The following is a 25,027-nucleotide window of genomic DNA, read 5'->3' as shown; positions in this document are numbered from 1 at the left end:
GATTTGTCGCCCATTAGACAACTACATTACAGCGGTGATAAGTCTCCTGAAAATGCCTTTTACATGTGGCCTTTTACATCAGGGCTGCTCCTCGCCTCAGGTGGCAGTGAGCGGCCAGTTACAAGGGGTGGCAAAAAGCCACCTCCAGTGTCGGACTGGCCTACCAGGATACCAGGAAAACTCCCGGTTGGCCCAGGTGTCAGGGTTGCTTCTATCTATTTAGCCTATATCATGGTCATTCCCTATTTATACATGGGAACATGGAAGCTTGTTAGATGGAAGAATAGAGTATAATATGTAGAGAAAAGAGACTAGGATAATAAAGAGTTTGAAGGAGTAGAGGAGGAATTAAAGTTCTGAGAGCGGGCCCATTGTCCAGGGTAAATACTTAGGGAAAGGTGATAAGGGTATATTATTCTCCAAGCATCATAATTGTAGTCTCATCGCGGAAGCACCACCGGCTGAGGAACATGGGACTAGAAGACAAGTTAGGAGGGCGCTCACATTACTTTCCTAAATGTTTAGTGCTTCCATTTTTAGCAAAACCCTAGGAGTAAAGTGGTAGGGGGGCTGTGTGAGTGTGCAATTGCTCTAAAAAGTCAGGATGGCTTCACTTTCACCACTCGCTAGCAAAATGACATCTGTAAATGATTCTTTTAGACTGTGCCTATTGACGCAGGGCTCTGTGGCAACCCTGGTAGCCACTGACTGCTTCAGAGGTGGTTCCCCTGCATCAATTGGCGCAGTCAGCCTCAATTCCAAACAGGAGGCAGGCAGCAGCACCAAGCACAACTATACAATACTGCAAGAGCACATGATGGCGTAAGTACCTTTATGTGCTACTGACTGTGAGGAGATTTGTGTCAAAGGTATCACTAAACCTTATATTTCCTGCCAACACAACTGCACTGATTTACCCCCCTCTGCCTATGATGTTCCTGCATCTATGGGAATAGCGTTGGCCTGGGTGGGACACACAGAGCGGATTTTGGCGCAGAAGATATTTAAAAAAAAAAAAAATTTATGTGAAGATTTTAAGAGAGAATTTTTTGTTCTGTATAAGGGCATAAGGCAGTGCCACTGGCACAAAGCAGTCAGGTATTTACCACCTGCCAAAGGGCAATAAGAAGGGGTTCAAAAACTAGGGTGTGGGTGAGCACCCAAGGCTCAGGGTGCAAACTTTAGTGATAAATAGCACTTTATATACAGGTATATTAGAGTATGAAACAGGAAAGGGAAAAATGGGGAAAATAAAGCAATTTGTAAATTAGCTCTTTAGTTGTGTCATCCTGTACCCTGGGACTATCTTTTAAATGCTGTAATTAAACTGACATTTGCTAATAATGTATCTTTGCTTTTATGACATTTCCATGTATTGTTAAAATTCAATAAACCTAATATTAAAAAACAAAAGACTGGAACTCTGTTCTCCCATGGTTTGATGCACACTGCTGAAGATAGACTGGCACAGAAGGGATGTGCAGTACACTGGCCAGTGTGTTCTGTACTCAGTGCAGGAGTATCCCAGGTCAGTATCAGTTTAAACCTAGGGAAAATGCTGCTGCTGGTGTATGCAGGAGAAGCAATAGGCTGCAGCCTGTCAGATGAGTAACACTGGGGGGCCACCCAACATAAGGCATGAAGCATTGGGGTGAGGGGTGGGGGTCATTCAGTTGTCCACATTGGGGAGCTTGGCTTAAAGATTCTGCTACAACTGGACTACAGTTCCCAGCACTCCCCTTTACTGGGCAGTCAGTATATTACATATCAGTATCTGTATAGAGCTGTGTTTGTTGGGGGAGCAGTGATGACAGCATGGGTGCTTCATATAGCAGCAGCTATACCCAGAGGAGAATAAAATGGCAGTCGGGTCAAGGACTGCATCAGCTTATTGATGCGCTCCTTGGTCTGACTTTTGGCCCCTGCATTATAATGTGATCATTTGGCCCTAGGGCCAAACAATCTCATTACCACAATATTGCCTACCCAAGGTGGGCATATCCAGGGAAAATCTTACCGTGTATGGCCACCTTAAGAAAAAAGTTGGCACTGCATTTAAATACTAGTTGTAAACATAGGCTGCAAAATACAATGTATTACTGAGTGTAGTTTCCATTAAACATACTTCTCCAATCAGAGCACAGCTCTCTTGACAGACAGTAACATTGACCAATCAAGGCACAAAAGTAGGCAGGGCTGGGGAGACATTACAAACTGAAGGAACTGCAAAAATGAAGACTGATAGGAAGAATCTGTAGGCTGTAAACGTTACCTTAGAACCTTTACCAACTCTTATCTTTTGCTGCAGATTTTATCCCACTCCCACAGGTACTATACTGTATATGTTCTAAAGGCTGAATCACCAGCTGAAATAGTTAAATAGTTTTTGTCGCCTGGCATAATTAATATCCCTAACACCCCTGCCCCAGTCCTAAATTAACTCTTTCCCCCTGAAAAAGCTAATTATGCTTTTATATATATTTTTTGTTGTTCAAAAGAATGTGTTTACCAAAAATATACGGCTTTTTGAGGTGAATGCATGTTTTTACGGCTTCAACTCACATAAAATGCAGTAAATATGTAGCTTTTACAATAACTGAAATAACAGAAATAATAGATCCACCTGTCCAGCAGAGCCCTGGAATTCATGTTAGGATGCTTACCTTGGTACCCAATGACATGGAAGGAGATTTTAGAAATATACATTTTTTGGTAGTTTGGAGTAGAAATACATATTTCTACTCTAAACTACCAATAGTTTATATTGCATGCTTAAAATTGGCAGAATTTGTTATTTGCAAAACTGTATGGTTTCCTAGGGTGAACCTACTGTTAGTGGAATTTTGGGCCTTGAAACTTAAAATATGCAGATTTCTAGAGTGGTGCTTTGATAATCCTAGATTTGGCCTGTACAAGTTAGAGGTCTGCTTTAAACTGTACATATTTGGTATTGATATGTTCAGGAGATATGGGACTTTCCAAATAAATTGTACTTTTATGTATTAAAACAGTGCTGTCCAACTGGTGTGTGCCATACTCTGCCTGCTCTATGCTGCCTGTGTGTACCATACTCTGCCTGTCCTATGCTGCCTGTGTGTGCCATACTCTGCCTGCCCTATGCTGCCTGTGTGTACCATACTCTGCCTGCCCTATGCTGTCTGTGTGTGCCATACTCTGCCTGCCCTACCCTGCCTATGTGTGCCATACTCTGCCTGCCCTACCCTGCTTGTGTGTGCCATACTCTGTCTGCCCTATGATGCCTGTGTGTGCCATACTCTGCCTGCCCTATGCTGCCTGTGTGTGCCATACTCTTCCTGCCCTACCCTGCCTATGTGTGCCATACTCTGCCTGCCCTATGCTGCCTATGGGAGGTGAACCTGGCAGGGGATTGTTCTGGGACTTTGTTAGCATTTAAAAATTATATGTTTCCTGAGGTGTGTAATTACGTGTTGCTGTGCTATCCACAGGGGAGCCATATGTATTTAAGGGTGTGTCTTAATATGACACAATAAACATCTTTCACATATAATTGAAAAGCGATATCCCTGCAGTGAGTACCAACCATTTAGATTTTTGCTGAGCTACCATCATTAATGTGTGTATGGTCTTAAAAGCTCTTGTGATAACATGGGTGTGGTTTGAAGTGGATGTCGCTTACAAAGGGGAGTGGTCAAAACTAGCTTCCATTATCGGCGACAAAATGTTCAAAATTTGACTGGCACATACCAAAAGGACCAAATATTCTGACAGTGAAAGGGTTAAAAGACAAGCAACTTAAAAATCTCTGGGGTAATTACAATCCATGACCTTATTTCCCAGCCTTGTTCTCATCTTCACTAAAAATTGCCCAATTCCAAATTTTACTAATAACAGCAGCTCGCCGCCACCTTCTGCATTTTCTAATTGGCCCTTTTGACTGCCCAGGAGCTTGCACATGCTCATTACAGTAACATTTCTAATTATTACTATATTACACATGCAGTTATTTAAATAAAAATGTAAACTTATCCTGTAACTCTTCCCCTGAGTCTAAGCCTTCAGTACATTTACAGTAAGTTCCCTAAAGAGACTTGCTTTCCAGAGCTAAAGTACAGGAATTGCAAGATAGTCTACAATCTCAAGTGAAACCTATAAATGGTTCAGTTCCACTTCAAGCTGGCCAGCCAGACCTTATTGTTGATTAAATCTGGCTACATAATAAAATAACAGATAGTTCTAAATAAATATCCAACTGATCAGCACATGGAATAGCACAAGAGACTGGTCCTATGTGCAGTCACCCTTGGAATATAGAAGTCGGTTGCACATAGCTGCAGAGTTCCCTTCTGAAATTCATTGAGAAATTTGAGGACCTACTTTGAATGAGGTTTGGGGGGGGAAGAAAGCTGCCATGTCTCATACCTTTATTAAAAAAATTTGATTTTTATTTCAGCACATACAAACAATAGAACATAAAAGATATCTGGTCCCTGCAGTTAGAACCTGAAAGGTGATAGGAATTAAAAAAAAAAAAAAAATGTATACACATCAAATATTGTTCCTTATATCTGGATTTTTACCTTTACTTATTCAGTTGTACCATGTGACATACTCAAATAATGATATGCCGTTTGCAACCAGAGCCTGTTTGTTAGAGAACATTTGGACAGCAAGGTGAATTAGCTAAATTCTACTAGGAAGGGTGTACCAATCTTTAGCCCTCTGTTTAGCCCTCTATTTGGTTTGATGACCTATATAACAAGGATACAGGTTTATAAAATCATTATCATTTATAAAATCATTATCCTAACAGCCTCCCCCATTATATTTTTAAGAATATATAAGACAGGGATCCCTAACCTTTCTTACTTGTGAGCCAAGTCAAATGTAAAAAGACTTGGAGAGCAACACAAGCACCATAAAAGTTAATGGAGGTGCCAAGTAAGGGCTACGATTGGCTATTGGGCAGCCTCTATGCACACTATCAGCTTACAGGGGGCTTTATTTGGTACGAAATCTTGTTTTTATACAACCAAGACTTGCCCAGGAATTCAAAAATAACTACCTGGTTTGGGGGCACTGAGAGCAACATCCAAGGGGTTGGTGAGCAATTGATTGGGGATTACTGATTTAAGATAACAGGTACGTAAATGAGCCCCCTGTGTTTTTTGTCTGAACTTGCTGTGGAGCAGTGTGTTTCCCATATAAGAGAAAACCAGTCCCCAGGAAAGTGTATTTTGATCCTCTGAGAGGACTCCAGCAATCAACCCATCCTTTGTTCCATATAGTTTAAAGATTCCCTGCATTCTACTTGTAAGCTGCATTAAAGTGTTCTAGTCAACACCATTATTTGGGCTTCTACACATCTAGATGAAATAAATTCATGGATCACAGTTAACACCATTTATAGGTTTAGATCTGAAGTCACAGACGCAATAAGTGGGTTGGACTAGAAAACTGAGTTGGAAGCTTCCTTGGAATCTGTAACACCGATAATTAAGAGTTGGCCTTACATAGGCTGACAATAGCTTCCAATTTGGCCCCTTCAGACCAAGTTGGCATCTTATTGCCTGACTTATCAATCAGATGTCTATCTGGTTTAAAATGCAGCTGATGCTGTCTGTGTAGGTGATATGATGATCCTGGGGCCATACAGTCATAGTGGCCCAACTCAGGCAAAGATATTGCAAATGAGCAGATGTTTTCCTGCTTGGCCAGAGAATTTAAATATAAACTAAATTAATTGTACACCATGATACATAATAATAAATCTAAAGTCCCAAATAATAATTTTCATCAAATTATAATGAGCTTCATAAATACGCCATCCAATCTTCACTCACATCTGATAAGGTGCTTTTTGGTGTTTTTATGAGAAATTTGAAATCAACATCCTTCATTTAAAACAGGACTCTTGCAAGCTCAAACATAACCTGTGTGAGAACAAGAAAAGAAATTTGACATTAGCAAGTCTGTAATATAGCCAATACCTGCACGTAGTCTTTTACAGAGCAATATGATTGGGCAGTCTAGAAGGTATTTGGGTTATTGTTTGAGAACCACAGCAAGTATGAGGTGCTCAGGAAGAATTTTTAACAACCCAACCTGGGTACTGCAGAAGAACTCACTCTAGTTTGTGTGGGTGTGATAGGAACAGGGATGCACCAAATCCAGGATTCTGTTCTGGATTCTGCCTTTTTTGGCAGGATTTGGCCAAATCTATGGTCCTAGCCGAACTGAATCCGAATCCTTTATGAAGGATTCGGGAGTTCGGCCATATCCAAAAAATTGGATTCGGTGCATCCCTAGATAGGAACCTTATATAGTAAGCTATACTGGGACAAAGACTGGTGGGACTGACCAGCAATGTCTGTAATAAACATGCCAATGCAAAATAAGGGATGATAATAATTATAAATGAGTAGGGTTGCCATTAAGCATGAAGGAAACCTCCTGCAGTAAACACAGGGTATTTTGTCCTTTCATAATGGGATCAATAGTAAGGACTTTCCCTGCAAAAAAAAGAGATCATTACCTCAATAGTGATCAGTATGACAATCATCCATTCTAATCGCAACGCATGCTTCTCATTTAAATGGTTACGCATTAAGTCTGTCAGTTCTGTGCAATGCTGAAGTTTTTCATTTATTACCTAAAAAACACAATTAACATGTACACATTGCTGGCTTTTTATTCTCTTGTGATAGACTGAATAGAGCTTAATATGTTTTACTGGGCCCTGGTATTTGCAGAGTCCCTCAGATTATGGCTTCCCTGGTCCTGGAATGCCAATATGACTTCTAGTATCCTAATTTTTTAAGCACAAATTAGTTACTGTTGTGTGTATTGTATAAAGAGTTGTACAGGTATAGGACCTGTTATACAGAATGCTGGGGACCTGGGGTTTTCTAGATAAGGTGTCTTTCCATAATTTGGATCTTCATACTTTAATAATAAAAATCATTGATAAAACCCAATTTTAAATCCAGTAGATTAATTCAAGATTAATTTAACTTGGGTTAGAATCAAGTACAAGGCACGGTTTTATTGTTACAGAGAAAAATAAAATATGTTTTAAAATTTTGAATTGTTTAATTAAAAACCACTCTATGGGAGAAATATTTGTGTATGCAACAGAAGCGTTCACAGGTTTTGGTTGGAAAAGTTAGGTGGAAAGGTATATATTTTCAGATCTTCATCAGCCCTTTGTTTTAAGCTACAGTATGTTATGTATTTAATTCTTGTGCTCTTGACTCCCAAATTATCCGCAATAAAAAAAGGACTTTTTGCACCCCCAGTCACAATAAGAAGCATACCTTCACTCTGCGGTTTATGCTGAGAAACTGGCAGGTTTTATCATATAGGTGCTCAAGGTTCTCCCTATCCCAGTAGAAATCTGGAGTTATTAAGAGGTCAGAGCTGAGATTTATTCGATGTCTGAAAGAGAACAGTTAGTAATTGAGTTGGCAGTCATTTCATACATTAGCTGAACAGCCACACAGAGTAAGTACAGCTGGATCTGCAACATATTGGGCCAAGCATGTGTGATCAAACCAGTTAAATTGTAGACAGGGTGGCATGGCAACCAGCTGGATGTAAGAGCTTGCACTTGATCTGAGCTCTTGTCTCTGTACTCCTAAAGTACCCTGATTTTACTTTGCAGAACCACAAACCACTGATAAAGAGGATCAACCACCTCAGAGGGAATTATTGGGGCAAAACGGGCTGCAGCTAAACTTGAGAAACTTGCCTAAGAAGGTCTCACCTCCGGGTACATGTTCACCAATAGCGGAAACTCTTCTGAACCACTCAGAGACCCCAGAACACTTACTCTCTGAACTGCTAGCTAAAATCCGCTCCACTAAGTAAAAGCACAGGACATGGGTCCCAACTTTACCTCTCTTGTTGAGCTGCTATACAGGGCCCTAGGTGCCTCCCTTAGACTCATCTTCTCTCAGAAAAAGAGTTTTGCTCTCACAAAGGGTATGAGGCAGGGGTGCCTATTGTCACCCTTGCTCTCTGCACTCACCATTGGGAATTTGGCCCTAGCTGTAAAAATTCACTCTTCTCCTAACAGACCCAGAGCACAACCCATATGGAATTGCCAATATCCCACTGGAAAAGGCAATTTATATACTTAGGAGTCAAAGAAGCTTTACCAGTAATATCTTACTTTGACCTTAGCGTTATCCCTCTGTTACAATGGACCCATAATACATTTCAGGCATGGCAATTGCTCCTGCTAAGACAGAATGCATAAAACTGCATGAATACATCCTCTAGCATGCACCTGTTAAAATATTATTGGCAATGTATATAGGTCAAATCTTGATTATTCTTGGTAACACTACAAAGACCCAAAGGAGATGGTGGTAGGGCCCTACTGGACAAGTACCTCTACTGCTTGGCATCACAACTCTCACAAATTCGGACACTGAAGTAATCTACACTTGGGGACATCTTGTGTCAGATAATCTCCCCCCACTCTATGATATGTTTGCCAAAACTCAGCACAAGCTTATAACTAAAAGAAATCCAGTATTAGCTTCCCGAAGACTTGTTCCTGGTAGAACTAACCACCATTCAAATAACTCTATGGCTTAACAGCAGGTTGGCTCCATTTCAGTCTCCAGCTAAAGGCTGGAGTGCTCACAGTGGACCAGGTGTGGTCAGACCAGAGAATGAAACATATGCCATTCTCACCTCTCACTGGTTTACTTACCATAAAATTAGAGTGGCACTACAAAGTGATCAAATTTAATTACCTTCAAGTAGCCTGTGATGGAGATATCATCTAGCTAGTCCTAAGCATACATTATCTATGTTCTATAAAGGCTTGCAGAACTCAATCATGCAGAGAACTTGGTTGAAAGTTAGGGATCAGTGGAAGCACACCACAGAACCAATAATCGATGACCAATGGTCCCAAATATTATAGTCCCCACTAAGGCTTTCCCCCATTTACAAATACAGACTGCTACAATTATATTTAATACATAGAGCCTATATATATATATATATATATATATATATATATATAGCATGAAATAATCCATGGCCGGCACACCCTTAAAATTCAAAAAAATTTTTTTATTGAAAACTCATTGTTTAAAAACCAACGTTTCGGTCCTCATTAGGACCTTTATCAAGGATCCTTGATAAAGGTCCTAATGAGGACCGAAACGTTGGTTTTTAAACAATGAGTTTTCAATAAAAAAAATTTTTTGAATTTTAAGGGTGTGCCGGCCATGGATTATTTCATGCTAAATACTCAGATTTTGGCTGTGCACCCCACAGAATACTAAAAGCTTTGGAGTGCAGACACCATCAGGACTGATATATATATATATATATATATATATAAAAAACTTAACAAACTTACAAAAACTTAATCCAAATATGTGCAACTTGTTTAAGATGTAACACAACAGAGGGTACTCTAACAAATACATTCTGTTACTGCACAGAACTGCAAGCATTTTGCACAGCCATACATGTTCGTATTAATAAACTTTTGGGGGTTCAACCTCCTTCTCAATCCCAGGTGGTACCTACTGGGCAAGGACCCACCAACCCAATAGTATTGCAGGCCGGCAGACTCAGCACAGATGTGGAAATGGCCAACCCCCCCCCACATACTCTGCTTGGGAAAAAGCAGTACAAGAATTGTGCAATGTTGATCGAGCTGATAGCTCAGCATAATAGTACCCCTGAACACCACATGAAGGTATGGCAATTATGGATTCTGGAAACTGTATAAAGACTGTTATCATTGTGTGACTTCACTGAGCAACCTGAATATATGCTTTTACTCTGCTGTATAACCTGTTGAAGGAAAAATGTGTATTTTGGTTTATTTTGTGTATGTTCTATATTCCAGTAAACTTAAATGTCTGAACCAGAGCAATGGCCAGACACACAAACCTTGTTTGCACTGAAAATATCAGTTTAGCTACCTTAAGCACAACACAATATATGGTCATTGAGTATAAGTCTATGGAGAGTGGCTTTGTTGTATGTTGAGTGTTCTGCGTTCACAAAAAGCCATTCCTACACATTATACTTTATATTAAGTGAAAGAAATGAGCCACCAAAGTTTTACCTTAACGCAAACAGCTCTCCAATTTTCTGCATAACATCATCGTGGGACAACTTGACCTTTTTTCTTGCTTTCAGCATCTGTTAAATTTAGGGATGCATATTGAGCATTAAAAAGATAGTCGTTCATGCCAATGACACAAATCAGAAATTTATATTCAATAAGATTATTTTCTTACAGGCAAATATTTCAAAAACTCTTAAGAAATATAAAATCAAGACCAATAAAAAATAAAGACCAATTCAAAAGTTGGTAAGGATTAGCCATTCTATAACATACTTAAATTGAGATAAAAAATGAACCACCACTTTTTCACATTCAGCATTTCCGCAAGAGTGTTTGGCCAGTGCACATCTTTGGGAACTTTAGTAGTGTATGAACAAAGGGTGATTATATCTGGATGTGTAAAGCACCATAGCTCTCCCCTATTCCAAACAAGTTGAACAATGCTATGGTTGCACATGCAGACAATATCTGTAGAATAAGTTGGTTCCTGTAAGGCCATCATAACTTAACAGTGCTACAACTATCAAAGCTACATATAAATGACCAGTCTGGGGTTGCCATGGCTTGAATGAACAAATATAATTCATAGGTTAATTAATTTTTTAAAAGCAGAGTATAGTTCAAACATGGAAAACAACATATTCTTATACAACTCTTAGCTCATCTGGCATTAGACAGAAATAAGGGCATTACTGCTTACCCTGGCAAAAATTTTCAAAATACATCTAAAACCAGCACCACTTATATATGAGCACTAGGGGTGCTGGTGCATTTCAGTCTATAGTGAATACCTCTGCTGAGGTAAGCAAAAAAGCTGTTCTGCTTATATGTGCAAAAGTGAATATGCATATTTTGTCCTTTTAGAAAAAGAGCAATGAAGTACTATAATTGCCTCACCTCTGGGATTGATTGAATTGATGAAACAAAGGTATCAAGGGTGGCCTCCCAAATTGCCAGCTTTACTGAAAAAAGGAAAAGGAAATATATTAATGCTACACAAGAAGAATAAAGGAGGTACCAGTTTTGCTAACAGTATATATTATGTGTGACAGTGCTTCATATGGCTGAGGAGAATCTGGTTCCTTGCTGTTAAACTGTAGCTTTGTGCTCTATGGCTCTATGACTGGTACATAGCTAGCAATACACCTGCGACAGCACTATCCATTCACCTGAATGAGTTGACTGATCCTCTTAAAGGAGAATGCAAGTCAAAATTTAAAAAGCATACTGCCCAATAGTCCTCCTATTGTTTAGTAAAAACGCCACACTTTTGGCTCGCCTAATCAAATATTTACTCAGTCACACTTACTTCACATTTTCTGTTTTCTTGAACAGACAGCCATCTTTAAAAAGGTATTCCCCCTTCCTTTCCCTCCTTGCTTCATACTGCACATGTGTTTCATTCCCTCCCCCCTCCCCTCCTCTGGCAGATCCGCTTCTGATTGGCTGGTGGGCATGTGTAGCTCAGAACAGGAGACAGGATCAAGTTACACACATGTGCATTGCTACTGAAGGCAGCCTACAGGAAGGGGAGAGAGATTTCAGTGATGTCACTGTAGTCTTCACACTGCTGTAGGCTGCCAGCACCATATCTCAGAGAAGCAAGCAGGGATCTGGGAATTTAGATGTGCAGTAAGTACTTAAAAAGAATGCCTTTAGACTTACTTTTAATTTATATTAACCTTTCCTTGTCCTTTAAAACACTGATATACAAGTGTGCTGTGCGGCTATGAAGATTCTCATTCATCCAGGTCATGATATACATTATCTAGTCCAGTGGTCTCCAATCTTTTTTACATCACGGACCGGTTTCAATCAAAATTTTTTTCTGAGGACCTGAAGAAAAGCACCAATCCACCCTACCCTGGAAAAGTAAGTTACCTAGCAGGCTTGGTGAAGGGCTTTGCTGAGGCTATTTAAAAATGCTTGCTAATATTATTTTCTTTCTAAAGTAAAGCTGAAATCCAACCAGAACAACATACCAGAAAGGCAGAGGGCATTGGAAAAGGCAAACTTCTCTAAAATCACTTCTTCCAATTCCAGCTGGGTATTCAGCACTATCTCCCCTTTAACAAGCTTTGTGTGTCCGCTGCAAAATATAAATTTAGAATGCTTTTAAAAGACGAAATTCCTTGCGCATATTATCAACACTATTTTATAATGTTGTATAGGTATTGACTTGCATAAGTATAACTGGGCATGGCTTTAAAGCGGACCTGTCACCCTAAGAAATAAGTCCAAATTATTTTCTATATTGTTAGTTGAGCAAAATAAACTTTACTTACTGTATATAAATAATATAAATCTTGTTTCCTTCCGTCTTGGAATTACTCAATCAAAGCAAGCAGGCAGGCTCCATTTTGTGGACACTGTTATTAACGCAAGCTTTGTATTATGCCAAAATCTTGTTTTTGTGCCAGAATAGGGGACCAGATGCCCATGCCCATGCACTGGCTACACAATTAGATGAGGAGGAGGGAGGGGAAAAGTGAGATGTGCAGTGACATCTAGGAAGTACTGAACGGAAAGCTAAAGTTATTGTCTGCCCCGCCTCTATGCCTAAGGCATAGAGGCGTGGCAAGCAATATATGATTGACAGCTGTGATTTTTAAATGCCTTTATAATGGGTTTGGATGTGTTAATGTAAAATTAATTTGGGTTTCATGTTTAATTTGAACAGGGCTTTTATTATACAGATTTTCATGTCTGGGTGACAGGTCCACTTTAAACATGTTCATGTTTAAGTAATTGATAACAAAAAAGAGATACAGCATGGGTAGCAATATCAAAAGACCTTGTGCATCTTACTCTCCAAAGCTATAATTAATCTCCTCGTTCTCCCAGTGAACCAAGGCCACTTCATATGGCTGAATCTCATGTCGTTCTAGGATCTGAAGTGTATGCTTCATCTAAACAAAACAAAAAAATAAACATCAAAATGGCATGCTTCACATAAAAGATAACAGGGGACACAGAGAAGGCAGAATTCACATTGTATTCATTAGCACTGGCCCTAGAGATCTGGAAAGTTTTGCTTTAAGAAACTATCCTTGATGTTGCTGGACTACATCCCCAACACACTTCAATCTTTGGTATGCTGGAGTATGATGGTAGCAAGACTGGACATATTAATGGCAGATCTTATAGTATTTTCAGATCATTCCTTACCTGCTGAATGCATTTATATATACTGTATAAATCCAGCAGAGCCCCTTTAGTGATTACTAAGGGTGCTCTGCTGGATTTATACGGTATATATAAATGCATTTAACAGGTAAGGAATTATCTGAAAATACTATAAGATCTGCCATTAATATGTCCAGTCTTGCTACCATCATACTAGAACCCCCTGAAGAAGGGACCCTGCTTTCTTAATAGCATGAGGCTATATGATTATAAGGCCTCATGCTATTAAGAAAGCAGGGTCCCCTCTCAAGGGGGTTCCATACAATTATTAGCCTGCTAGTCACCTGGCCCAATAATAGTGAGCCCTGCCAACAAGTAGAATGGGGTCCCAACAGAAAAACAATGACCTCTTTTTCTTGCCTGACTTGAGAAATCCTCATAAAATATTAGTAGAACAGTGCAATCAGTTTATGACTGTTTATGTGCTTGAAGTCAAGCAGTATAGCATGTCACACTTCTATGTGTAAATGCAGAAACTGCATAAAACAGATGATGCCCTCATAAGCTACTATCTAAGGGAAACAAATATGGTTATTTCCATTATGTGATACTCACAATTCTTTCTTCCACATTCCAAAATACAACGGCTCCTTCCCTAAAATAATCACATTATTATTATTTGAGTTTATTCGTTTTTCTTTCTTTTGTTGCCTCTGTAGAAAATGCCAATACATACTTTAAAAGCACACTAACACTGCGTGAAGAATGAAAATACAAGTTAGGGGGAACACTGGATTAGCAATAACACTTGCAAAATGCCAAAATTCTTTTTCTGACGTGCCAAACATAACACTTACTCGTTCTACTGTCAGCAGAGATGCCAACCCAGATCCAAAGTGGGTGCATTTTGGCCACGTCTGCCATGCCCCTGGACCCACCCCATCCCAATGCTTTGAACTGTTTTGAAATAGTTTGGATGACGATTGTAGACATTTCAATAATGGGATTTGTTACTGTGTGTGACTGGGTTGGGGGGCTTGGCTCCCTAAAAATATGGGTGAGTTGACACGTCAATGTCTGTATAAGGGAGAGCAGCTTCTTCGATAGCTGTAGTCTTGCATGGGCTATGTAGTACAAAACCATCAGACTGCTAAAACAATCATCCTTTTATCTTCCTTGTAGCTTTACTTCTCCGTTAAGTCTGCTAATTTTATAATGGTATGTACAGCAGAAATTTAATTTCAAACATTCTAGTGTAATGTCCCATAAATGTACAAGTTCATCTAACCAAATTATATGTGGGGTCCAGGCCTGCAGCAAGAGGAGGATTGTACCACAACCAAAAAAGCAGGCACTCATGGATCCCACGAACAGGCTTGTGTAAAAAAAAAGTTGCAAACTTTACTATAGACCAACAGTAGACATAGACTTACGGGTTTCTTACATAAAGCACTTAATCATAGGCTAAACATAATTGGTTTTGAAACAAGTATACCCAAAACCCACCAGAGTAAAATACAAACTGACCAATAAAATACAAGGGGTGGGAACATTAAAAACAAAGAAACACCAAATACAATACAAGAAAAAGGCATCTCACATTCAGGAATTTCAAACATCAAATGTTTCATGTACATCAGAGCCTGATTATGGAGGTTGCTCACAATGTAAAGGTAAAGCATGATAATCAAATCAATGCAGTTTCCTAGTTAATGAAACATTATCTGATGTGTAACCAGTGGAAAAAGGACCAGCATTCAGTTTGGGTTCAGTTACCTACCTGAAGAAAAAGACCGTCCCTGAATCAGTGTCTTTGGCACCATTGTCCACTTCAAAGAGCAATACATTTGATGCATCTGAGGATAAATAAATGTTCAGATGGAAGATTCAAATTAGCAATGTAAACACCAGGGTACTGACTAAATGAATGCACAAATACTGCAGCCTCTTGGACCTCCATGATATATGTGCCTAATATCAAAACAGTACCTCTTGGCAGGCTCGGTAATTCCAAGTAGCCATGTGATGCTAAGTCGTGGCTCAGGGTCCCCAGATGATATTCATCAGCCGTGGCAAAGGCTGTGCACTGCATTAGATCCTGAAAGGCAGGGATTACAGTGAATTAGAAGAGGAAGAAACAGGATGCCTAATGCTTGGAAAACTAGAGTAAGAATAACCTGCAGAAGTACCATTTATTACAGTAACTTCTGTAATCACTTTTCACCAGTAATCACATTTTACCTGGGTGTTAAACTGGGCAGGGCAAGAACCAATTAGTAGCAAATCAGACCAATGGTAATATAACATATCCACCTATTTTAATTTGAACTACCTAGTAAAAAAGAGAGAGAGAAAGAGGAAAAGAAAACCCTTCCTACAATAATAACTGAATGGACGGGCAGATGTATTGGATCAGTGCTTTAAACAGACAACAACAAATGAAAAAATACAGGCCAATATACTCCGCACATTTCTTCCAGGCATATTTGCAATGTATAAATACTTGGAAAGCTGCCATTTGGCTTATCTCTGGTGAGGCACTTGGCATATACCTGAGCCCAAGGGGCCTCTGTGATCAATGAGCTAGTAATTGGGGCCCCCTGGTAATTTAGTAGTACAGGTATGGGACCCATTATCCAGAAACCCGTTATCTAGAAAGTTCTGAATTACAGGAAGGCCATCTCCCATAGACTCCATTAAAATCAAATAATTTACATTCCTTTTTCTCTGTAATAATAAAGTTCAAAATTACAGAAAGATCCCCTTATTTGGAAAACCCCAGGCCCCAAACATTCTGGATAATAGGTCCCATACCTGTATTGTAATTTAGTAGTATTTCATGATGGTGGCCCTGCTGCTACTGGAATTGGTTGTGGGAATTATGCTACATTTAATAAGGAATGTAACAATGAAATTCAAAATATCACAAGAAACTTTTTGGGGTTCAGATGCAGAAATGTGTTACCGTAGTCTCTGACAGAAGTGGTTGGTTTGTTCTGGATGGCTGTTTGGACCTGGGAGATTTTGGTGGTCGCTTGGTTAACGATACTGGCATTACTTGTTTTGGTGGTGTAACCGAATATAATCTGTTAGCCAGATTAATTATATCTGTCCTCCGATGTGCACGAACTGTGCTCCGAAAGCTGAATTTATATGGAAAATGGGCAGCATGCATCTGCCCAACAGGTAGTCTTTGGTGTACAAATGAGTTGGTTACACTGGTTGAAATCCACTTTGCTGCTGTACAACAAACACCAATGGTATTAGGTTTGGTGAAGAGTCTACTTTGTGATTTGCTAAATGGTTTCATTAGGGTGTCAGTCCTGCACATGCACGTAACCACCCAGACTGTTCTCCTCATTATTTCTCTCATGATTTGATCTCTGAACTAAAAGACAAAGAAAGAAACCATTAGATATTGAAATATGAATATTTGACATTTGCATTATGCAGAGAGGTGACACCCCCTAGAATGATCTAACCACCCAGGTCATACCCAGTTTCACTTAATCCTGCCTAGTCCAGAAAGGGTGAAAACAACAATGTTATAATGAAGAAACTTGGTCACTTGTTTAAAAGCAAACATTTTATTGGCTGCTATGGGTTACGACACCAGGTCAAACTTAGCACCTTTTATTACACATAGACAAGACTGGGATTCAAAATAAGTCTTGGCCTTTCAATTACACAAAGGCTAAACAGCCCCAACCAGCCCAATAAATAGTAACTGTCTATGGCCTTACAGCAGCTCCTCTGGCATTTGCCAGAATCCACCGGTTGCCATCCAGGCTTGCATATGGATATGGGGATAAGAAGGCAAATATAACAAGTATGTCATTTACTAGCTCTGGATTAACTGAAAGAATAAAACAACATTTTGTATGTCCCATTGATCATATTTGTTTAATAACCCCCTAGAAAATAAAAAATGATAACCCCTTAACACCACATTATGAAGAGAAGCTTTGAGAAATAGAACATACATTCCTTCAATTGAGAATCCTAAAAAAAGGACTCGATGTGTTCTTTAATGAATATATAGGACATTTAAGAGCACAATGTGCGATCTGATAACCAGCTCTTTCATTTTAGCCGGTCTGGTGGCGAGTGACCTCTAAGACGAATCGAACCCATGACCTTCATTAAGAAATAAATAGAGCACCTACCTGTCAATTTAGTTACCAAGCAATGCCCGCCCCGTCACGTGTTCCATCGTAGCCCCAGCCCCCATCTGTCTTTTAAACGCATTACACTGCATGGCTTCCAAAACTCACCTAGCAGCCTGTAACTTACTGACACCCAGCGCGCAGGCGCACACGTCTGATCATTCCTTTTGTTTCGCAGCAGCTGATTTGCGATAACACCAAATCTTACAGCTACGTTGAAACCTTTCTCTATTAAAGTAAAACAGCTTTTTTTATACTCCGTTTGGTGCTGTTTTAGCCTACGGAATAAAAAATTTAGTTTTATTTTCAGTTTCGTGGAAAATAAAGGAATGTGCGTATGTGTTTTAGTGAGTGCGTTTACACAAGAGCTGTCATTTTACTTCCGGGTAGGGAAAGAGTTTGGTGCTGAAAGTGAAGTCGGAGCGTGTAAGTATGGCTGCGTGTAGTTCTGTTTACAACTAGCGGAATGTTGCCGTCCAGTTAGAGTTGAGCTGCAGCTCCGGGGGTGTTGTGTAACTGCGTGACGGTGTAACTGTGTTGTAATTGAACAACAGGTTGTTGAATCCTTGTAGTAGGCAGCTTTGCATAATTCCTACATGCGCCCACTTAACATCTCTCCATTGGTGGATTATGCATTTTAAGCCCTTGCTACAATGTTAATTTACAGTTGCTGATGCTGTGTGTTTAAAGGCCACCCATAAGGTTGCCATACAGATGCACTATGTGGATAGAAGTATCAGCTTTCTCTAAAATCAAGGGTGTTGATTATAGGAAGTTCGTATGCTCTTTATTGCTCAGTTGGGTTGAGGTCAGGGCTCAGTGCAGGCCTGTGATGTTCTTTCTCTCCCATCTCACTGTGCATGGGGGCATTATTGTACTGAAACAGTATCTTCCCCAAACTGTTCCACAAAGTATCCTTAGGCTTTTCTTTCAGTGGAATCATGTACCCTAGCCCTAAACAGCCTAGCATCAGTCAGACCAGAAATGTTGTCTGCCAAATGGAGAAATTTGAATAATTATTCCCGGGAACCCATTTACTTTGCTCTACAGTCCAGTGCTGCAGACCTTTGCACCACTCCAGCCAATGCTGGGTATTGCACATGTTGATGTTTGACTTTTGTGCATCATTTTACCGTAAAAATCTCATTCTTTAGACTAGCTCCAGGCCCCAACTGAGATTAAAAATAGTCCCTGGCATTTCAAGAACACATAGGGCCTAACAGCCCTATCATTGAAATAATAATAATCAGTTTGCTGAAGATACAATGCATTTAATTCTTTTAAAATGATATACAGCACATGTGCCCAATCTTATGGCGTTATTCCCACTGTTGAAGCATTGCTAGAATGTTGTTGAAATACATGTAGACATATAAATGTCTAAGGTAGAAGGAGACAAAAGAATACATTGCAAACCACTTTGCTATATATTGAGTGCTGTGCCAGTTGTATAAATGTGGATGAAATCAGCCTCCCTGCAGATTCCTGTTGCATGGACTGCAAGTACTCTTAATAAACAATGCAAAACTTGTTTTCTTTTGCAGTGCCTTAGTGAATCAGCAAGATGGACCCTCCCTGCTCACTCTCAGCCAGATTTGAAGGGTATGTCCTAGAGCAAAGAGGTGTGCCTTGCTCTGAACACAGCACAACACAACCTCTCAGCTTCTGCGAAGGCTAAGGAGCACCAGGGGCTGCATGGTGCAGGAGAGCCTTCTACTCAAGAACCCCCAACAGCACTGCATTTTGCACTTCTATTAAATGAATGCTGGTGGTCTCCCTATTTAGAATTCTTAGCTACAGCTACCATGTTAGTTTTGCCTTTGTTGTAAATAAAAGTTATGTTTTAGCTGAGCTCCATTTTTAATTATAAATAAATTCTAAGTGGGAACAAATGCTAATCCGTTGTTTCCTATCTAGGTCCTTTGCATACCTGACAATTAGAGACAGATTGCCACAAATTCTGACTAAAGTGATTGACACGGTTCATCGAAATAAAAATAAATTCTTTGAAGACAATGGAGAGGTGATTATTTTTGCCTTATTTGTTGTATTCCTTAATTAATCTGTACTAAATAATGCTGTATGCCTTTCCTTTCCTGCTGAGTAAGGTCACATTCATGCACATAATGTAGATGAATGGACAGTTTACACAAACTAGTCCAAACGTCCACGTGTCACTCTAGAAGGAGGTGGCTAAGAAGGTTCTAGTCAGACATGTTGGTAATTTTTTTCATTATATGTCAATGAGCATTAGTTAAAAAATTGTATAAGATTCAAGTCTGATAAAGTCATACTGGTGGCTACCAGACTAGACCTCCTGTTACACCCACCACAAAGGTTTTTAAATAGGCTAGTGAGATGCATGTTTATCAGATTTGTCTTTCTGTTGCCATCTTTAAATAATGGAACCAATGTCTGAGGGCAAAAATACAGGCAAGCCTCCCTGGTCCAGTCTCTTAACCTGAATAGGAGGTTATCTTACCCTTGAGGAGTACTCATGAGAAGAATAAAAGGAGCTGTTAGGTGAATGGAAGGAAGTGACATTATAAGGTTGGATATATTTTAAAATTTAATGATAGTAGAATAAACTTTTTATCTTGATTTTTTTTTATCTTATTGTGAGGCAGCATTTAATACAGTGATCCCCATCTAGAGGCTTGTGAGCAACATGTTGCTCACCACCCCCTTGAATGTTGCTCCCAGTGGCCTCAAAGTAGTTGCTCATTTTTATATCTCTGACTTAGAGGCAAGTCTTGGAAGCACAGAGACACAGTTAAACTTCAAGCAGAGTCTCCTGCAGGCTAACATTCCACATGGGGCTACCAAATAGCCAAGCACTGTCCTTATTTGGCATCCCCAAATAACTTTTTTTATGCTTGTGACTCACTAACACTTTTTACACCTGAGTGTGGCTCACCAGTGGAAAAGGTTGGGGATCCCTGATTTAATATATGCAGGTGTGGTGACAATCTGTGAACCTATTAACAAATAACATATTGTAATTGTACATATGCTCATAGGAATAGATCTCACCCGTAGTATAGGTGGGCCCAGGTGCTCATGCCCCAGACCTTCAGCCAAAGGGAGCCATCATGGATACATTTCGGATATAGAACGAAGGCAGGCACTCCGGTATAGTCAAAAATGAATAGCAATTGTTCATGAGAGGTAAAAGTAAAATAAAAAACCTTTTATTTAACACATGATACAGAGAGCCTTACGCGTTTTACTGTTTAGTCGATATTGTGTAGGCAAATGTGTTGTGGTTAGTGACCTGAAATGAGAAGTGAAAAAGAGGGAAAAAGGCAGCAGACATAGGAACAGGTACAACAATATTAGAGGAATAATATGGGACATAAATATCAAAGTCTGAACTTATATGAGAGCTGCATAAGGCCTTTCATGTTTTCTGATACAATATCCTACATTGTTAACTAGTGGTATTAATAAACTTGTGTTCATTTCAGGAAGGTGTTGAAGCAGAAAAGAAGGCACTGTCTTTCTTTTCCAAACTGCGCAACGAAATACAGACTGATAAACCTGTGCTTCCTCTGACTGATAACCAGTCTGATACAGAGCTCTGGAACCAGTACCTGGACTATCAGAAAACACTTTTAAATAAAGGGGAGACACCCAGCTGGTTCAAATCTCCATGGCTCTATGTGGAATGCTATATGTATCGGCGGATTCAGGAAGGCCTTGTACTGAGGTACGTATCCCTACTCTGTTATCAGACTGTTAACTCTCACCCTTTCGTGCAATGGTCATGGGAAAGATCTTAATTGTAGTGTGTATGGCCACCTTACTGCCATGTCTGGTTTATTTCATTACCAGCCAAGATCACCAGGCCTTGCATCCAGAGATTGCACACTATCCTTTGATCTGATAGGCTACCCCCTCTGCTGGCTTCTTATGAGAGAATTATTGCTCAATAGTTTTTTCTTTTTTTCTGCAGCCCTCCGATCTCAGAGTATGATGTGTTTAGGGAAGGGAAGACTGAAAGTTTCTTTCAATCCCAGCCAGCCATCATAGCTCTTTGCACCTATCTTCAGGAGCTCAAAAATAATGTAGCCAACCTGAGCGAAAATCAAAAGAAAGAAGAGCTTTCTAAGCTTCTCCAGGTAAGCATCCCTTTTACTGGTTGTCAAAATACAAATTGATGCAAACTTGCACCCTACCCTATGTTTAGCACCCTCTGGTACAAGTTTTGGTGTGTCACTAGCCAGGGAGCAACAATGGACACAAGGTGCTACAGGGTCCTGTACTTACCACCTGTCTGTTGCAGGCATTAAGGAAAGGGCTATGCTGTACCAACAGCACTACATTGTGCACCTCTTGCTGGATTCAGCACAAGATGCAAAGCCCAGGCTTCACAGACAAGTCAGTTTTATGCCATTTCGGATGATAGTATAGTTCTAATACAGCCAGGTGCGATACAGACACACGTACATGATATCAGTGTGACATTCACCTGTGTATGAAACAAAGTTCTGACATTCAACTTTTTCTTTTTCTTTTCCCATAAAAGGTTTGTTTATGGGGCAATAAGTGTGACCTTTCTATATCAGGAGGCCTGGACAATTCACAGAAATTCAGTATCCTGAGCTCTCTAGAATCTTTCATGCCTTTTATTCTAGTTAATGACATGGAGTCAGTGTGGGCTGTGCTATCGGGGAGCAAAAACCTAGAGAGTGGTAAAGAGTTAATGAAAAGAGTTGACATTGTCCTAGACAACGCTGGATTTGAGTTAATCACTGATTTTGTATTAGCCGATGCCTTGCTGTCTCTTCGGCTTGCCTCTGAAGTGCATTTCCATGCCAAGTGCATGCCGTGGTTTGTTTCAGATACTACAAAGCATGATTTTAATTGGACAATCAAGCATCTTCAAGCAGCCAATCACAAATGGATGTCAAAGTGCGGGGTAAACTGGAAGGAGAATTTACAGAGGAGCTGCTGGATTTATCATGAGCATCTTTTCTGGACTTTACCCCATGAGTTCTGCATGATGGCTCAGACTGCTCCTGATTTGTACTCAGAGCTGCAGAAATCTGATTTGGTTATATTTAAAGGGGATCTAAACTACAGGAAACTTACTGGGGATCGAAAGTGGGAGTTCACTGTTCCTTTCTTTCAGGCTCTCACAACATTCCATCCTGCCCCACTGTGTAGTATAAGGACTCTGAAAGCCGATGTGCAGGTTGGTTTAAAACCAGGTGTTGGAGAGCAACTTTCTTCCAATGAGCCTGACTGGATGATCAGTGGGAAATATGGGGTGGTTCAGCTGTCAACTTCAGTGTGATTGGGGTAGCACAAGTGGCCAATTGCAACAGAGCCTGCCTGCATGGTAATCGTGTTTGGTGCTGTGATTGGAAACAACACAGTACCCTTAAAAATGCACTAATCTACAGCAATACAGAATGTTTTGGGAGTTAATGTATGCGTGTTCTGCTGCATGTATGTACAATAACAGTTCATATGCTGTCCTGAGAAAGAAATTTCACAGCAAAAGACTTAGGTTACTGGATCACACATATGATCAAGAATTTATACTAGCTAAAGCAGCCTATGAAGATTGCACCTTATAGTTACAATTCTGTTGTTCGCAGTGGAATAAATTCTGTGCAGCAGACCCTGCAACAGTGGTAGGGCCCTCAAATATGGCATTTTACAGTAGCCACTCTGGCATTTGCCAGAATCTACTGATTGCCAGTGTAGACCTGTATGTAGCACTAAGTAAGGGCTAAACTACACAGGTGATTTTAATCTGATTTAGTCAGACTTAATCTGATCTTGTCATGCAGCAGCACAAGATTTTGTGGGATACTACAAAATCTGATCCCACTGTGCTGTAATGTAAGTTTAAATCAAAGAGTCAGATGGTGGGTTTTGTTCCTGCATCTACATCCGCCAGTCGGTGTATTTCAGTGAAAAGAGAAAAAGTCTTTCAGACACCCTCCGATTTTATTTTTCCAGATGCAGACACAGCATGCAGCGTTCCCTTCCAACAGGCATGTGGTGTTACATCAGACAGCAAATCTTTCATGGAGTTGACCCATGAAACTATACCCGACTTAAAGGATGTGTTCTGTCAATATGACGCCATCCTACAAAATTTCTCTTGTAGTTTAGCCCTAAAGGTGCAGGAATAGTGTAACCAAAGGTACTGAGTGTTTGAGGCCTATGTAAATGGTTATACTGCTGGATGTACACGTTGTAGGCTATTTTTTGTCTGCAACACTTACACTTCAGGCAGGTGTGTCAGTAGGAGCGCATTTGAAATAAAACACAAAATACAAATAGCGCAATACGTCTATTAAATTAAAAATTAAAAACAGCCACCATGTGCAGCAGACATAATTTGTGAAAAGTTCTCCCACATGTGTGATCACACTAAATTGCTCACCAGATGGCAATGTACTCAAGTCAAACAATATCTTGAGTGAATTCAGTTTGCAGTGATGCCGGGCTCCTCAGTATAATGCAGTAGAAAGAAGAAGCAGAGACCTACGATTAAGAATTGTTGACTTGACAAGATATAGTTTGGCTTGAGTACATCTGGTGAGCATTTAGTGTGATCACACATGTGGGAGAACTTTTCACAAATTATGTCTGCTGCACATGGTGGCTGTTTATAATTTAATAGTGCAATATGTCTATTTGTATTTTGTGTTTTATTTCACATGTTCCACATGCGCTCCTACTGACACACCTGCACAAATTTCCAAGACCCACTCAAAGGGGTTACCTAAAGAAGGAGCTGCAGATTCGTTTGTACAATCTTACAACATAGAAGTTGCATTGGTTTTCAAGATCTTCTATCAAAAGCGCCAAGGTTCTTTGGGGTATTTTACACTTCAGGAATGGAGTTATGCCTGCTGTATTTAGGCAGGATGGCCCTAAATCACAGTGCCAAAAATAGCAGGGTTTACTAGGCATGAGCAGGATTTTGGGTGAATCTGGAAATTTCTGGGCATAACTGAATGTGACCTGTTGATCAGGCCATGGCCTACCTTGTCTTGATTTTAAAATGCTGAGAGTTATGATAAAGACATGAGTTGGTCCAGGCCTTGCAGCAACAGTGGAGCCTCAGTCTAAGAGAAAGCAAATCAGAAAAATTCAAAATAGGCCTTGGCATTTCAAGTAGACAGAGGCCCAAACAGCCCCAGACAGGCCCACTTAATAGTGACTGTCTATGGCATCTAACAGCAGCCCCTCTGGCATTTGCCAGAATCCACAGATTGCCAGTCCAGACCTGGGCAACACTCTAATAAAAGTAAGATGCCTTTTAATTATACTGTAATTGTTTGCTGGCTGAGGATGAGGATATAGAAGCTGCAGGCTACAGGGGCCACAGTGTTGATTTCCAGCTTTAGTGAATAGTTTCAAATATGGGGAAAGTTGCATACAGCATCCATCTTGCTTCTAATCTTTCTATGGCAAACTTGCCCCTATGTTCTGCTGGCTTATCAGCTGCAGTATCCAATCAGATTTGCATGTCTGATGTTTTTCTAGAGCTGCTGCTTGCCTAATGCTGTGATCTGTATGAAACATGACATTTGTTAAAAAAAATAAAATTATAGAAAAAGTGTTTTTTTGTTTTTTTGTTTTTTTTAAATATGTAAGCAAAAGGTAATCAGCAGAATGTGCAAGG

The 25,027-nt window shown here is 39.9% G+C and overlaps 2 protein-coding genes across 6 annotated transcripts; one reads left to right on the top strand and one right to left on the bottom strand.

The window, feature by feature from the left end:
* Positions 1-4,398: 4,398 nt before the first annotated feature.
* rmnd1 (required for meiotic nuclear division 1 homolog) lies at positions 4,399-17,556 on the bottom strand. 3 transcript variants are annotated; one of them, XM_004912806.4, is made up of 12 exons: positions 17,485-17,556; positions 16,176-16,598; positions 15,200-15,308; positions 14,991-15,066; positions 13,826-13,865; positions 12,893-12,993; positions 12,067-12,173; positions 10,982-11,046; positions 10,082-10,158; positions 7,296-7,416; positions 6,515-6,631; positions 4,399-5,912 (listed from the first exon to the last, which is right to left on the bottom strand). In XM_004912806.4, the coding sequence occupies exons 2-12, from the start codon at positions 16,581-16,583 to the stop codon at positions 5,880-5,882; spliced, it is 1,254 nt and encodes a 417-aa protein (XP_004912863.1). In that variant the 5' UTR covers positions 16,584-16,598; positions 17,485-17,556; the 3' UTR covers positions 4,399-5,879. The 3 variants fall into 3 exon arrangements, with proteins under 3 accessions (XP_004912863.1, XP_004912862.1, XP_012815190.1); XM_004912805.4 differs by lacking the exon at positions 17,485-17,556 and adding an exon at positions 17,377-17,476; XM_012959736.3 differs by lacking the exon at positions 17,485-17,556 and adding an exon at positions 17,194-17,343.
* Positions 17,557-17,741: 185 nt separating this feature from the next.
* On the top strand, positions 17,742-24,964 carry armt1 (acidic residue methyltransferase 1). 3 transcript variants are annotated; one of them, XM_031897811.1, is made up of 6 exons: positions 17,742-17,802; positions 18,921-19,183; positions 19,294-19,399; positions 20,844-21,085; positions 21,332-21,497; positions 21,905-24,964. In XM_031897811.1, coding segments are annotated over exons 2-6 (1,287 nt in total). In that variant the 5' UTR covers positions 17,742-17,802; positions 18,921-19,181; the 3' UTR covers positions 22,676-24,964.
* Positions 24,965-25,027: the final 63 nt, after the last annotated feature.

This window comes from Xenopus tropicalis, chromosome 3, assembly GCF_000004195.4.
Source record: "Xenopus tropicalis strain Nigerian chromosome 3, UCB_Xtro_10.0, whole genome shotgun sequence".
Classification (NCBI taxonomy): domain Eukaryota; kingdom Metazoa; phylum Chordata; class Amphibia; order Anura; family Pipidae; genus Xenopus; species Xenopus tropicalis.
Note: the sequence above shows the minus strand (reverse complement) of the source record. Positions and strands in the feature narration are given on the sequence as shown.